Here is a 15262-nt window from a genome sequence, read left to right on the forward strand (position 1 = left end):
CGTCCTTGGGCCACTGCTGGACCAGTCTGCACAGGCATGTCGTCAGGTTCCCGGGTACAAACCTCTGCCCGGGGAAACTGCATGCATGCATGCATGCGTTCATTCATTCATCGATCTTCATTAGTCGTTGGCAAATATTGAGTGCCTCTGGCCTGTCAGATGTGTGCCGGGTACTTGGGAGGGAGCAAAGCTTGCCATTTTCCTGCCTAAAGGACTCTACAGTGAGTGCCCCCGGGCCACCACGCCCGGCCGGCGGTGAGAGCTGATGATTCTGCCCGACCTTCTGGGAGGGGGCACATGGGCAGGCGTGGGACGGGACTGGAGGGCCGCTTTACCTCAGCTCCTGCCTATTTCTTTCTTTCTTTTCTTTTTTTTTTTAATCCGCTTTCCAAAGACTAACCCTAACAAAAATTAAGCTTTTTATTACGGGCCATTTCAGGCACACACTGAAGCAGACAGAAACCCCAAGGAGCTCTCCAAGGACTTAGCGCCCAGCTCCCGCAGCGGTGGCTGACCGACTCATTCTCCGGCACTTGTGCTGCTGCCCACTCCTTCCTGGGGTCATTTTGAAGCGAGCCCCATCGAGAATACTTCCCTGACGGCGCCGCACCTTTGCTTCCCCGAGTGTTTGTCCGAAACAGGATTCGCATGGGGTCTACGCGGAGCAGTTGGCTACCACCCCTTTCTTTCCTCCCCGCACTTTGTTGACAAATTGGGTCACGTGTCCTGTTCGGATTTTGCTGAATGCATCTGTACTATGTTGCTCCTGTTTCTCTCTCTCCCGTGTTGCTCATACACCAGTAGAGGCTTGACTACAGTCAGCCTGCATTTCTTCAGCTCCCGTATCGTCTCAAAGGACGGACTAATGGCGAAGCTCGAAAGTAGCCTCCTTGAATAAAAGAGGCAGCCCCAAACCTGAAGTGACTCAGTATTTGTTTCAGTCATTCAGTAAATAGGCATTTACAGTTTGGGAAGGCTCTCAGACCCTCCTAGGAACAACCCGAACCAGCACTGATGAACATCTGACAAGCTGCCCCCAGGGTTACGGTCCGTGGAACTTGTACATTTCCATGGAAACACGTACAGCTTCCAATATGGAAACTGTTCCTTGCCCTGTATCAGCACTCAAAGACGCACAGTGCCATGCACGAATCTTTGGTGGCGATGAAGGATTTGATGACAGTGACCATTTGGGAAATGGATCCGGGAATGATGGTCACAGTATTTAATAGTCAGGAGGGTCTGGCTGAACCAGCTCGAGCAGAGCTGTTAACACTTAGTGAGGCTGCCTCCATCTTCCCCCTGAGTGTCAGCCCTAGGGTGATGCTAATGTTTAATGCAGACTGACCAACCGTGGAATAATGAACTCCTGCCGTTCCCTCAGAACACTGCCAGGAAAACACAAGGGTATTTTTGGTTGGAAGATCAGTGGACAAATATTTTAAGCATCAGCCTGCTCAGTTCATGCAGAAAAAGTGTTCCCATGAAATTGTATAATGTAGCTTAACTTGATGTAGAAATGTCAATTTATAAAAGTTCATGTTTGCGTTCTGTTCTATCTATCTATCTGTCAATTTGGTAGTTTATGATATGACATGATTTCTGGGACTAGAACCCTGACTTGTGACATTGCAGCTATAGTAAAGACCCAATGTGCAATGCTTTGACTTGAGAGAACCCCTAAGGGACCAAGCAGGCAGTGGACTAGACAGAGGAGGCTCCCTGTGCCTCCTGACTTTGCCCCTGTGAGTAGGTTAATAGGAACACCCTCCTTCTCACAGCCAAGTTTATCCTGGCAGCACTCTCACCTGGGGCAGCCGGGGAAGTGAGAGATCATGGTGTGTGGGGCCCGGGGTTCATGGTCTAACTGTCTCACCAGCTGTGCACAGGTGACCGAGTTACCAACTTTTGTTGAGTCCTAGTTTTCTTGTCTGTGAAATGGGGATAACAGTAAGAATTTATTTTTTAAAATTGTTTTAGTATTTATTTACTTTTGACAGAAAGAGAGACAGAGAGAGAGAGACAGACAGACAGCACGAGCTGGGGAGGGGCAGAGAGAGGGGGAGACACAGAATGCGAAGCAGGCTCCAGGCTCTGAGCTGTCAGCACAGAGCCCAATACGGGGCTCCAACTCATGAACCCATGAGATCATGACCCAAGCCGGAGTCGGATGCTTATCTGGTTGAACCACCCAGGCACCCCATGATAAGAGAATTTAAAGAGATGATGCACATAAAGGCACTCAACAAATGTTAGTTCCCTTCCCGCACCCCTCTTTATAGCACATTTGTCTACAGTAATTGTGCTTCCCTCTTGTTCAGCAGCCCTGTGACACTGCTGTCATTGGCCTATGAAAGAAGACTTGCAGGACACCCTTGGGTGGGTTGTGGACAATTCTAGAACCTCTGGAGGCAGGCACTGACTAAGAAGGTCACACACTCCAGAGCAGCACCATCCAAGCTTCTTGCAAACTGGAGGACTGGTTCCTGGGCCACTCTGAGTTTCAGAGGACCTCAGTCTTCTAACCTACTGCCTCCAGTCCCTACTGTTCCTACCTGCATCCTGCTGCTCCTTACCTTACTCATGTCCCCTTTGGCATCCTCGTGTGCAGGAGACCCAGACTCTACTACACTGGGTGTGTTTTGGGTGCCTGGCTATCCTTCACAGACATCTCCAAGATGCTCCCAAACATGGTTCCCTGTGATACCTGGGAATGGCCCCATTGGTCCTACCTCCTATTCTTTTGAGCGATTGGCCCAGCGATAAACATTTGGCCAACCAGATTCTTTTCTTTAGAAAGTCTTTCTCTCTGAGAGACACAAAAGGAGGTATCCACTCGCTGTGGAGAACCAAACTGAAAGGTCATACTGTCCATATCTGCCATTTTGGGTCATGCACCAGCTGATAGGCAGTGAGAAGGAGCTGGTCTGGGGGAGAGCAGGAGAATAGAGCAGTCCATAGAGAGAAGTAGAGAGGAATGGAGGCCGTGGCCTTCCGTGGCCTTCTAACCAGAAAGTGGCTCTGGTTCCTGATAGCTTTTCCATCTCTGTAAAGCTGGGTTTTATCTTTTATACTTGCATTCTTCAGGATTCCAGCATCCTTTTTTCACTTGAACAAATTTAAGTTGTTCAATATCCCTCTTCTACTTGAACACGTTTAAGTAGGTTTCTGGTCTTTGCAATCAAAGCATTCTTGACCAGGACCTAAAACAGGGATATCTACCCACAGCACGTCTATCCAGCCTTGTAATGGAGACTTTGCCACTGCAATAAAGCAAGAGAAAACAAGGAGAAGGCATGAAACTTGGGGGAAAAGAAGAACTAAAGCCATCTTTATTCACAGATGGCAGTGTTGTGTGCATAGAAAAATCAAAGAAATATACAAATAATTAGAGCTAATAAGTGATGTATCAAGGTCACAGGATGCTAGGTAGCCATGCAAAAATTAATTGTATTTGAACATACTACCAGTGAACAATTGAAAAGTGAAATTACAAAACACTGGCATTTAAAATAGGATCAAAAGCGTTAAAATCCTCAGAACAATGCGATTAAAATATGTGTAAATCCTCAATGCTAAAAACTGCAAATGGTTGCTGGGTTAATTTAAAAAAAATCTAAATAAACAGAAGGTTAGGACATGTTCATAGATGGAACAATTTAAGGTGCTAATATTAAGGTGTCAGTGATATCCAAGTTTATAGAGAGAGACGATGCAATCTTAACCAAAATCCTGGCAGACATTTTTTTTTTTTTTTTTTAGAAATTGACAAAGTGATTCTAAAATTTATATGGAAATGCAAAGGACTGAAAATATCCAAGACAATCTTTAAAAAGAACAAAGTAGGAGAGCTTTCACTACCAGATTTTAAGACTTAGTATAAAGCTACAGTATTTAAGTCAGTGTGATATTGGCATAAGGAAAGGCACTTAGATCAACAAAACAGAATAAAAGTCCAGAAAAGATCCCCATGTCTGCAGTCAGCGGATTTTTTTTTGGGGGGGGGGGGGCGCCTGAGTGGCTCAGTCAGTTAAGCGTCTGATTTCGGCTCAGGTCATTATCTCACAGTTCGTGGGTTTGAGCCCCTCATCCGGCTCTGTGCTGACAGCTCAGAGCCTGGAGCCTGCTTCGGATTCTGTGTCTCCCTCTTGCTCTCTGCTCCTCCCCTGCTCGCACTCTGTCTTTCTCTCTCTCAAAAATAAATAAAAATTAAAAAAATCTACTAAATAAATAAATGACTCTAGAGCAACTTGTTTGCATATGGAGCACAGACCTAAATGGGAAAGCTAAAAGTATAAAGCTCTTTTTTTTTTCAAGTTTGTTTATTTATTTTGAGAGAGAGAGGGAGTGGAGGAAGGACAGAGAGAGAGAGAGACAGAGAGAGAGGGAGAATCCCAAGCAGTGGCAGAGCCGGACGTGGGGCTCAAACCCACTAACTACGAGATCATGACTTGAGCCAAAATCAAGAGTCAGACGCCCAGCTGACTGAGCCACCCAGGCACCCCAAAGTACAACGTTCTTATAAGAAAAACATAGAATATTTTTATGACTTCGAAGTAGTTAAATATCTCTTAGGATGGAAAAGGAGAAGCAAGGGAAAAAGTTGATAAATTAGTCTTCATCAAGATGAAAATTTCTGATCATTAAAGGACAAGAATATTAAAAGAGAAGCCCCAGACTGGTAGAGTATCTATATCTATATCTGTATCTATATCTATATCTATATCTATATCTATATCTATATCTATATCTATATCTATATCTATCTATATTTGACCAAGGACTTGTCTTCAAGATATATAAAGAATTACTAAAAATTAAAAACATAAAATTAAAAAAAATGCACAAAAGACTTGAAGAGGAACTTCACAAAAGAAGATATGTGAATGGCCAATGAGTATACGAAAAGGGATTCAACATCATTTGTCATCAGCAACATACAAATTAAAACCACATTGAGGAACTTCAATATATCAGAACAGGTGCAGAGTTGGCCAGCACCTGGTGTGACCAGTATTTTGATACCTTGCTGGTAGGGGTGTGGAATAATACAACTGTTTTGAAACATTATTTGGCTCTTCCTAATACTGTTAAGCCAAATAGTGGTGATACTTCTCAGCAATAAAAAGAGCGATCTGACGTAGATACACTGATGAATCTGGAAAAAATATGTTCAGAAAGTCAGACACCATTGCGTGCACACCGTGTGATCGATCGCATTCCCATGAAGGTCAAGAACCAGCAAAACTAAGCAAATGGTGATGGAGGTCAGAAAATGGTGATGGGTGAGAGGGCTAGGTATTGACCAGAAAAAAAAGGAGTCTTAGGGAGACTCATGGGCCAATGGAAATGTTGTTTCTTGGTCTGGTTGATGGTGTTAAAAAGAAAATCACAGGCCCAAGATGGTGCCACTGAGGTTAAGACCCTAAGTCATTGAACCAAGATTCAACACTTAACCTAATGGGAGTTTCAAGACCCCAGGACTATAGCCTGTACCTGGTCAGCCAGGAAGTTTTTGATCAGCACGGATAAGATGATCTGTCACCTGGGCCCTCTTCACCCCCGAAAGGAAGATGAGGTAATCCACCAGCTGAAACCCTTTTGTCCCCAAATGAAGGTGACCGCTCCTGAAATAATCCTTTCTTCCTGTTTATGATATTCTTGTCTTGCCTCGAAAAACCCTTCCCATTGTAGCGCCCTTCAGAGCTGCCCTCTGCTTGCTGGATGGGGTGCTGCCTGATTCAGGAATGGATTAGGAAAGCCAATCAGACCTTTAAAATCATTCAGTTGAATTTTTTTATGTAACAATGGTCAAGTGGGTGTATATGTATGTAAAAATGTATTGCTGTCGACTGAATTGTGTCCCCCACCCCTCTCAAATTCACACGTTAGAGCCCTACCCCCCACGTGATGGTATTTGGAGGTAGGACCTTTGGAATTATTATTATTATTTTTAAAAATTTTTTTAACCTTTTATTTTTTTATTTTTGAGACAGAGAGAGACAGAGCATGAACGGGGGAGGGGCAGAGAGAGAGGGAGACACAGAATCGGAAACAGGCTCCAGGCTCTGAGTCATCAGCCCAGAGCCCGACGCGGGGCTCGAACTCGCGGACCGCGAGATCGTGACCTGAGCCGAAGTCGGACGCTCAACCGACTGAGCCACCCAGGCGCCCCTAGGACCTTTGGAATTAGGTTTAGATGAGGTCATGAGGGTGGAGACCCCATGAAGAGGAAGAGGCCAGACCTTGCTTTCCCTCTCTGTCCACGACGTGAGGACCTATGAGAAAGCAGCTGTTTGCAAGCCAGGCAGAGAGCCCTCCCACAGTCTGACCACAGTGGCACCCTGATCTTGGACTTCAGATCTCCAGAATGAGGAGAAAATCGACGTCTGCTGTTTAAGCACCCAATCTGTGCTATTTTATTACAGCAACTGAGCTGACTAATACATTCATCACACCGTGTGCCCAAGATTTGCACGTTTTGTTGTAATGTAAAATTTCCTTCAATGAGTCCCTTTAAAATTACCTTTACGAAGACACTAACTATAGTAGCAATTACAGAAAAGAAGGAGAAACTATTTGGGGCCCTGCATGAGGTAGATGCTCTAGTCCCTCCTCAGTTGTTTCCAGCTTTTGTACCATGGAGGGTTCTTTCCTTTCCTTTTCTGTTTTCTTCTGTCCTCTGTTAAATTTGGATCACAAAACCTGCATTTACATGCATGAATCTAGGTGACAGAATTATTTTCCCAACTTAGAATAAAGGGGCATCCAGCAGGAACAGGTAGCTGCAGGCCCTGGGAATGTGTCTGTGGAAACATAGCGAGAGACAACTGGACTTATGGAACCAGGGCACTCTGAATGAGGGACACGGCGTGCGAAGGTGGGGACACAGGATGTGGGCCAGAGCAGGGATCACGTTACTTTACATAAAGGTCCGAGCCTCCAAATGCTGGGGTGCCTAGTGAAATGAGGCGTGAGCAGAGGAATAGAAGAGAATGGATGGTCCTCGTGCACGGCACCCACAAATGTTATCCCAGACGTGTCACATCTAATGCATCCTGATGTGGTAGCTTCTTGACCGTCGAAGGGTAACACTTCCCAGGAGAAACTTACATTTTGGTTTTTACCTTTAAAAGCAATAGCTTGGGGCCCTGGGTGGCTCAGTCGGTTAAGCGTCCGACTTCGGCTCAGGTCATGATCTCGCGGTTCGTGGGTTCAAGCCCCACGTCAGGCTCTGTGCAGACAGCTGGGAGCCTGGAGCCTGTTTTGGATTCTGTGTCTCCCTCTCTCTCTGCCCCTTCCGCACTCGCACTCTGTCTCTCTCAGAAATCAATGATAAAAACTTAAAAAAAAAAAAAAAAAGCAATAGCTCAAGCCCTGGGAGCCCCATGGCCCATCAGGAGGTTTTCCTCTAGAAAACTTTTCCATAGCGGATACATTGTGACTTACCCTGCCACAGATATCTAGTTCAGAGAACATAATAGAAACAAATCTCACAGTGGGGATCCTGAGATCCACCTACATAAGCTCCTCAGAACCTCCGTCCTCACTAGGTCACAAGACGGAGGTAAGCGCAGGGACCCCCTGGACTGGGGAGGGTGCAAACGAGAAGGGTCCCCAGGCTTCCTCTCCATCCCCAATTCCATCTGCTTGTGCTTGGCCTTGCGTGAAATCTCAGGCAGACCACGTGCAAAGCTCTTCTGGTCACTCTTGGGTTACCAACAAATGCTCTGTTTCCCTAGGTGTTCAAAAGTGCACCCCAACGTTATTTCTGGACGCCTCTCTTCTCCCAGTGCCGGCCACAGCTGGGAAGCTTCTGCTTCCTGCCCTGTCGTCTCCTGCCCGCCCCCCCCCCCCCCCGGTGCTGTTTGGGCCCTCAAAGTGGGGCACTTGTGGGAAGCTCCTTGGAGATACCTCACTGGGGATCTCTGGCCGTGGTTCTTTGGCGGGTGCAAAGCTCTCGAGCCGGCCACTTTCGGCTGCTTTCTGCCAAGATCCACCTGGCCCCTAGCAGGAAGCCGTGTTGGGTGGAGTCCTTTTCAAAGTGATTCATGGCTGGTCCCCTCCCTTGAGATCTATACTTGGCTCCAAGAAAACATGTGCCCCTGCCTTGCCTTTGGGGTAGATGCCCCTCACTCCCTGCTCTGCCCTCTCCCCACCCCTTCCATGAGGCCGTCAGCCAGCTCATCTCTAGATGTTTCCAGGAGCAAACCAGGTTCTGGTCCTTGTGTTCCACACCGCCCCCCTCCCCCCCCCCCCCCCGATTACAGAGATCTCTTGAAACCCCCCTCACTAGGGTGAAAATGGGGGATATGATCGTTGATTTCAGGTGTCAACTTGGCTGGGCCATGGTGCCTAGATATTTGGTCAAATATCATTCTGGGTGTTTCTGTGAAGATGTTTTTTGAGATGAACACTTAAGTCAGTGGACTTTGAGCAAAGCAGTTTATCCTCCATAATGTGGGTGGGCCTCATCTAAACAGTTGAAGGTCTTAATAGAACAAAGACTAAGTAACCTCACAGAGCAAAAAGGAATTGTGTGGCGGGCCTCCTCTGGACTCCGACAGTAGCTCTTCCCTGAGTCTCCGGCCCCAGACTCACTGAGCAGATTCTGCACTCATCAAGCCTCCACAACTGTGAACCAGTTCCTTACATGGAACGCCCCCCACCCTCTCTCTCCACATCCTGCTGGCTCTGTCTCTCCAGGGAGCCCCAGCAACTACAAGGGGGAACCCCCGTGGGAAGGTGTGGGCAGCTCCCAGAACTCTGACAATGATCCCCCAGCAAAAACAAAGCCCGGTAACCAGTCTCCTTAGCCTCACCCTCTTTTTGATTGATTGTGAAAATATGGAAACATTTGTGTGCTGCTTGGGAAATAGCCACGTCCTGAGTCCTTTCCCTTTTCGCTACTCCCAGGGTCTTTCCGCTGCCCCCCTGGGACAGCAGTGTTGGGCCCTGCTTGTGAAATATTTGTACTGTCACTCCTGCTGACCCCTGGACAAGAGGGATGAGCTAAGAGTGACTTCCCCCACCATCTGTAGAGCGTCCTGTGTGGGTGGGAAGATGTTTACGGTGTCGTTCTTTGGCTCTTAAGCCAGAACAGAGGCAACAGGAGTCAGCTGCCTTTATTATATAATTACGTGTAAGTGAAATAGATCCGTATATATATTTTTTATTAAGTTATGTATTTAAATGATTATATGTATAGTCAAGGGCCTGTGGTCAAAGCCGTGTCAGGGAGCAAAAGAATGCCCACCACCTGTTTCTGCGACAGGATGTCTATCCCGTACTTCCCCAGTACAAATACGGGAACACGACTTCCCTGTAACCAGGGATTTGTAGAAGGTGCGAAGTTTCTAAGAACTTAAGGAAATAAGGAGGAATGGGTATCAGGATTTTGCCACAATGATATTTCTCATAGTGTGGCTTATAGACCAGCAAAAAATTGGAACTCCCTTGGGTCGGAGAGTGCTGTTGCCTCTCCCCGTATTCATTCTCTTTTATTCCTTGGTGTGGAGCCAATTTCCGGAGGTGGAAACAGACCTGGTTTGAAAGAGATACATTTCCCGGCCTTCCTGGCGTGCAAATGGAGGTGGCCGTGTGACCCAGTCAGTTTGGGCCAATGAGATGTAAGCACCAGTAGTTGAGTGGGCTTCAGGGAAGCTCCATAAGAGGAGAACAGAGTAGGCCACCACGAGTCCCCACCACCCTCTGGTTTTCTTCTTCCTACCATCTGAACTGTGGCTATGATGGCCGGAGCTCTGGCAGCCACCTTGATAGCTGAAGGCATGAAGTAGTTGCTGTCACAACCCCCCAGGCTTCTTTCACTCAAGAGTCAAATAGATCTCTGTCATTCTAAGCTGTGTTTTTTGGTTACAAGCAGCTAAATTTAGTCCTAGCTGCTACAATACCCAAACATCCAACAACCATAACATGATTAATGAATTATAATCCTATCATACTGTAGATTACTTTATAGCCATTGAATAATTGTGTAGAAAAATATTTAGTAACATGCAGAAGGGTTTGTGATACACTATTAAGTAGGTTTGAAGACAGGATATATAGTAAGATCCTACTTTATGAAGAGAAAATAGGCATAAAACATACAGGAAAAAGCACCTTGCAACAGATAAAACATATTAAAGCCTCTCTGGGTTGTGGCACCACACAGGGATTTTCCTTTTCTACTTCTCGAAATCAGTAATGTCCACGATTTCCCAGTTTTATGACGGAAGAGTAACAATGGGTTATTTTTTTTTTTTAAAGGAGATGGTGAAGTTTTTTTTTTTTTTTAAACACAGGCAAATAAAAGTTACTTAAAAAAAAAAAAAACAAACATAAGACATCCTTGCAGCTGTCCGTACTTTGCACCAACCGGTCCTGATACATCTTGTCATGAACTGGCCCCTCCTCTGATTTGCCCTCTCTTACCTTGTTCTCTTGGCTCCCGGGTCTGGCTGTACGGGGGTTCTCCACCGAGGCATTCTGCCCTGGGGGACATTCACGGTCAGGGCCTTATCCACAGATTGTGCATTTTCCAGTGAACCTGTGACATTTAAGAAAGGCAGAGAGCTAGAAAACGTGCATCTTCCCTCTTTCAGGCAATTCTCTCTGCATAGTAGCAGCTTCACCCCAGGAGGGAAGAAGGAGGGAAGAGGGCTTTCTTCCTGTCCCGCCCCTGGAGGGGAATTTGCCACGGCTTGCACGTATTTGGTGACCTGGCACGCCATCTCTACAAAAATTATAATTATGATGCAAGAAACTTCACATGCATGTACACACACACACACACACACACACACACACACACACACACGTGCAGATGCACTCAGTGGAAAAAAGAATATTGGAAATGGGATTGCAAACTTAGATACAAACCTGGTTAATGTCTGAGAGGGCAGTAAAACCAGAACCATTGGTGTTACTGTTTCTACCGAACAAAAATCATTTGCAACGTGTCAATCTTTTAACACGTCACTTCGCAAGTCCTAATCGATATTAAATAAGCCAAGTTCCCTCCCCTGGGGCGTCAGACCGCCGGTAGGTGGGTGGTCAGTCAGTGTTCTGGTGTGACTTTGAAAGGGCACCCATTCAGCTGACCTCGCACACCTAAGTCACAAACTGAACTGGGAGCACAAGCCTTCTTTTGTTGTGTGGGAGGGGAGGAGAAGCCCCGTGCCACGCGCCGGCTTGTGCGCTCCCCCCAGCGAGAGCAGGGGGAGCGTTTTCTCCTTGGACTCTGGATCAGAAAGCTCTGGGCTGTCTTAGGAGTTAACTGCAGGGAGGGGAAACAGGGAGTCATTTTTAAAATACAACTCTGAGTCTGATGAAAACCTTATGGTCTGGACGTAAATGGCAGCTATGATGATGGCAAGAAGTGAAGTGACCCTGTTCTAGTCTACGTGGGCGTCAGGGTTCCCGACTGCGCTTGAGAAGCCACAAACTCTTTCCCCCCTGGCCTGGGTCCCCTCTCCAGCCTCACCTCAGACACTCTCCTTTGCTTCTGCTCAGGAAGACCCCCGGCCCCTGGCCTTGGGCAGCCGTATCTGCTTTTCTGTCTGCTTGTCGTGCTCTAACCCTGTGCCATCCCTGGGCCACTGTCAGCCACGTGTGGCCGTTATGCATTTGAAACGTGGCTGGTGTGACCCAGGAAGTAAATTCTTCATGTTTTTAAAACTGAAATTAGTTTAAATTGAAATGTAAAAACTGATACTCAGTTCAGTTATTGGAAAACTTTTAAGGATATTTGGAACAATCTGGATATGTAAATCTTTTTCTGACTGTACATTTTATGAAAGCTAAATCCAGATCAAATATTTCCAGTGAAAACTGAGCATGCAAATTGCGAGGGGCCGTAAGTATAAAATACTCATCAGATTTTAAAGACTGAGTGCAAAAAAAATGCAAAATGTCTTATTACAAATTTTTTATATTGATTATTGACTACATGATAGAACGATAATATTTTGGATGCATTGTGTTCACTAACATGTTAAAATGAATATTAGCCATTTCTTTTTCCTTTTTAAATGTGGCCCCTGGAAAATTTTAAATGATGTATGTGGCTTGCGTTATATTTCTGTTAGAGAGAGCCACCCTAACCCCTTCTCCCCATGCACAGGCTTTGGGACTAGAAGGATCTAAACTCCAGTTCAAGCCCGGCCACTCACTAGCTGTGTGATTTAGGGTAAGTGACTCAATTTCTGTTTGCTTCAGGGTTTTTTTTTTTTTTAATCTGTGAAATGGGTATAGTAAGGGCACCCTTAGCACTGAGTACCTACAAGTGCTCAGCCAAGTTAGCTCCTGTTCTCTATCTGGCCATGTCCTTATGCACCCTTCATGACTCGTCTAAAATATCATCTTCTTTGAGGAATCTTTCCTAACCCCACCAGAAGGGTCTCGTTTTTTGCCGTTACCTCTCTTGTATGATGCATCACTTGCAGTAGAATGACATCATCACAATATTGTGGGTCCCTCAAGGGCAGAGACTCTAACTTCCTTTGCGTGTGGGTGTGTTTCTAACTTTTAATTTATTAAGATTTTCGAACACACACAAAAGTCAAGAGAGTAATATAATGTACCATTCACCCAGCTTCCACGAATATAGTATTTCAGTCGTAGCTCTGACAACTCCCCCGTTTGTAAAAGTTTCTGAGCTTCATTCTGCTCAAGAAATACACTTTGGGCAGATAAAATATACTTCGGGCAGATATACTAGGAGCTGGGTTAAAAGATTAAGGAATCCAGCTGCAAAGCTATTCCCGAGGTATTCATCTCAGATATTCCCAGGACAGCAGGAGCTCTGGCCGTCGCAGCACCAGTGAGAGAACAAGGGTGAGATGTCCCCACTCAGGAAACTCCTGTCCCCAGATGCACCCAAATGTGGACAGCTCCAAGCCTCCCTGCTGGGATGCATGCACATCTGGGTGTTCTGTTGAGTCCTAGAGCAAGCTGTCTCTTTTCGATAGAAGCCAGTCTTATCTTACAGTTTGGGTCAACACTTTCTCCTGAAGGACCCTCATCATCATCTTGGGGGAATTTGAATTCTTTAGGTAACAACTTCAAAATGTTTCCTTTAATGGACCTGTCCTTGCTAGGTTGCAAGGCCTCTTATTCTTCTTTATTTTCATCAGGGCCTTTCAGCCCTGATGGCTTCACCTGCGTGTCAAGGGACAGCTGTGCCAGCGGCCCATGGTACTGACCTGCCGGGTGGCGGGTGTTCTGTTCAGGAGCGTCTCTGGCCTTGCCTTTGCTTCTGCGTCTCACGGAGCGGTTGAAGATGGAGTTTCTCTGAATTCGGATGAAGCCGTGGGCTTCTGTGTCTTGTGTCTCTCGGTCCAGGGCGTGGGGCGTTCCCTCTTCTGAGGCTACGTCGGGTCTCACCTTGGCCCGTTCGTCATCAGTCTCCCGAGGACCACTCATCAGTTTCTTCCAGGGCTTTTTCAAACCTTCAGATATCTTCTCCAGCTCCATCGGTTTGAGCACTTTGGAATAGAAAGGGAACACTTTGCAGTTAGGGTCATCGGGGCGAAATATTCCGTTCAGAGTCTGGCCTTCCACTCCCATTCAGATTTGATGAAATTTGGGATAATCTGCATAGCTGGGTGGCTGTGTCTTTGTCAATGAAAATTACAGTTTAACCACTGCAATTTTGGGTGCACTCAAGTATCATTTTAGAATTGAAGTTTGTTTATTCTATTCATAGGATGTGCTTTGGGGAAAATGCTTCAAGTGGCTTGTATAACTAGCTTTCAAGTAAACATCTTCTGAGTCATTCAAGAGAGAGAGTGCAAAAACGGGAGAACTCCAGGAAACCAGAGCAAAGAAAGGGAAGACGTATGAACAGACTCAAAACTAAAGTCTTGGGGAAACTCAAAAGGGCCATCAGCGAGTAGTGGTCACACAACAGTGAATTCGGGGATGCAAAACTTGAATCCCGCGAGGACAAACCTCTTGCCATCCTCTGGCGGCTGGGTCTAGTTATGGATTAGTGGCCTCTCTGATAGGATGATGTCTGGCTGCTGTGGGGACAAGCCCTCCCCCACCCCACCGACTTGGGTAACAGAACGGTTCCCTCCCTCTGGGGTGACCTTTAGTGGATATCATCTGAACCAGGGCCCTCTTCATAGGAAAAGGGGTGTAATAGGATTACACCAGGACTGTCCAGGCAAACCCCAGTTTCTTCCCAACATGGGCCTTCTAGGGTACGGGCTCTCAGAGTGGCGAGGGACCAGGTGGATCCTTGAGCGGAGCATACGCCGGTTAGGACCGTGTGCAAACAGGAAAGCACGCTCGCGATCTCTGTGGCTTCCCATCCCTCCGAGGGTTCAGAACCTGGGGTCCCACGGACTCTGTGGAGGTTTAAGTGGTCCTTAAATTGTATGCAGAGGCGGTACATGTGCAGGTACATCTTTCTTGATTACAGGTGCAGAACTTCTATTACGTGGTCAACGACTTTAGAGACTCAGGAAAGCTTAAGAACCGCCTTTTCTGCCTCCGTTTTCCTCTGTAAAACGTAAAGAATGGGGACCTGGACTTGAGGCACCCCACTTCCCACCGCCCCCCTCTGCTCACGCTAGTGCTCGGCTTCCCCGAGCCCCGCCCTCCAAGTTCCTCATGGGTGAGTTCCCAACCCCCTTCTCCTCCCCTCACCTCAGTCCAAATCCCTTTCAGGGCAGGTGGTCAGGTGATCTTAGAATATTCAGGAGGGTGGCTTCCCTTGCTCCAGGCAGAGCATATCTTTTTAAATCTTTTTTTTTTTTTTTTTTTTTTTTGCCTAATGACACAGATACAGGAGGTTTGTCTTGGGATGTTGCCTCCTTTCCTACCTGCCTGCAAGTCTGAGGATGTTTGATTAATGACCCTGCCCATAAATAATCAGCCAAGCGAAACAAGTGTTAAGGTGTTAGAGGTCAGAGAGCACTAAGACAAGGGCCTGCCTTGGGGCAGCTTGACCCGACTTGTGGGGGCCTAGGGAGCTCCTTCGGCACCAGGGCCAGCTGCGTGACCCCAGCAAGCCCCCAGTAGTCCCAGCATTCATGTCCCGATCCCTAAATGCCAGGTATGCCCTGCGGGATCTATTGGAGAGGTCCCATCCTGCTGGCTAATCCTTTGCCTCAGACAGTAGAGCTGTGATTTCAGGTGGCCAGAGACGAGTGGCCAAGAGGTCACATCTGGAGGGACATCCCTCTCAGGAGTACCTGGGAGGGCAGAGTTTATTACAAACGTGGCAAGGAACCCACAGCCCGCAGGCAGGAGG

General features: G+C 46.8%; 2 protein-coding genes across 4 annotated transcripts in view; one reads left to right on the forward strand and one right to left on the reverse strand.

The window, feature by feature from the left end:
* The window catches only part of NGEF (neuronal guanine nucleotide exchange factor), a 107632-nt gene that overhangs the window by 59842 nt on the left and 32528 nt on the right, over positions 1–15262 (reverse strand). Inside the window, exons 2-3 of one of the 2 annotated variants that reach the window (XM_053215971.1) lie at positions 13206–13487; positions 10435–10549 (exon numbers count right to left, since the gene is read on the reverse strand). In XM_053215971.1, the coding sequence (XP_053071946.1) occupies positions 10435–10549; positions 13206–13487 (397 nt within the window). The remainder of the gene's footprint in view (positions 1–10434; positions 10550–13205; positions 13488–15262) is intronic. The other variant, XM_027047445.2, reaches the window with a different exon arrangement.
* The window catches only part of NEU2 (neuraminidase 2), an 86976-nt gene that overhangs the window by 19368 nt on the left and 52346 nt on the right, over positions 1–15262 (forward strand). The window contains exon 2 of one of the 2 annotated variants that reach the window (XM_027047469.2): positions 12125–12190. The exons of the other annotated variant lie outside the window; for it this stretch is intronic. The gene's annotated coding sequence lies outside the window, so the exon portion shown is untranslated. The remainder of the gene's footprint in view (positions 1–12124; positions 12191–15262) is intronic. 2 annotated transcript variants of the gene reach the window in all.

This window comes from Acinonyx jubatus, chromosome C1 (genome assembly GCF_027475565.1).
Source record: "Acinonyx jubatus isolate Ajub_Pintada_27869175 chromosome C1, VMU_Ajub_asm_v1.0, whole genome shotgun sequence".
NCBI lineage: Eukaryota > Metazoa > Chordata > Mammalia > Carnivora > Felidae > Acinonyx > Acinonyx jubatus.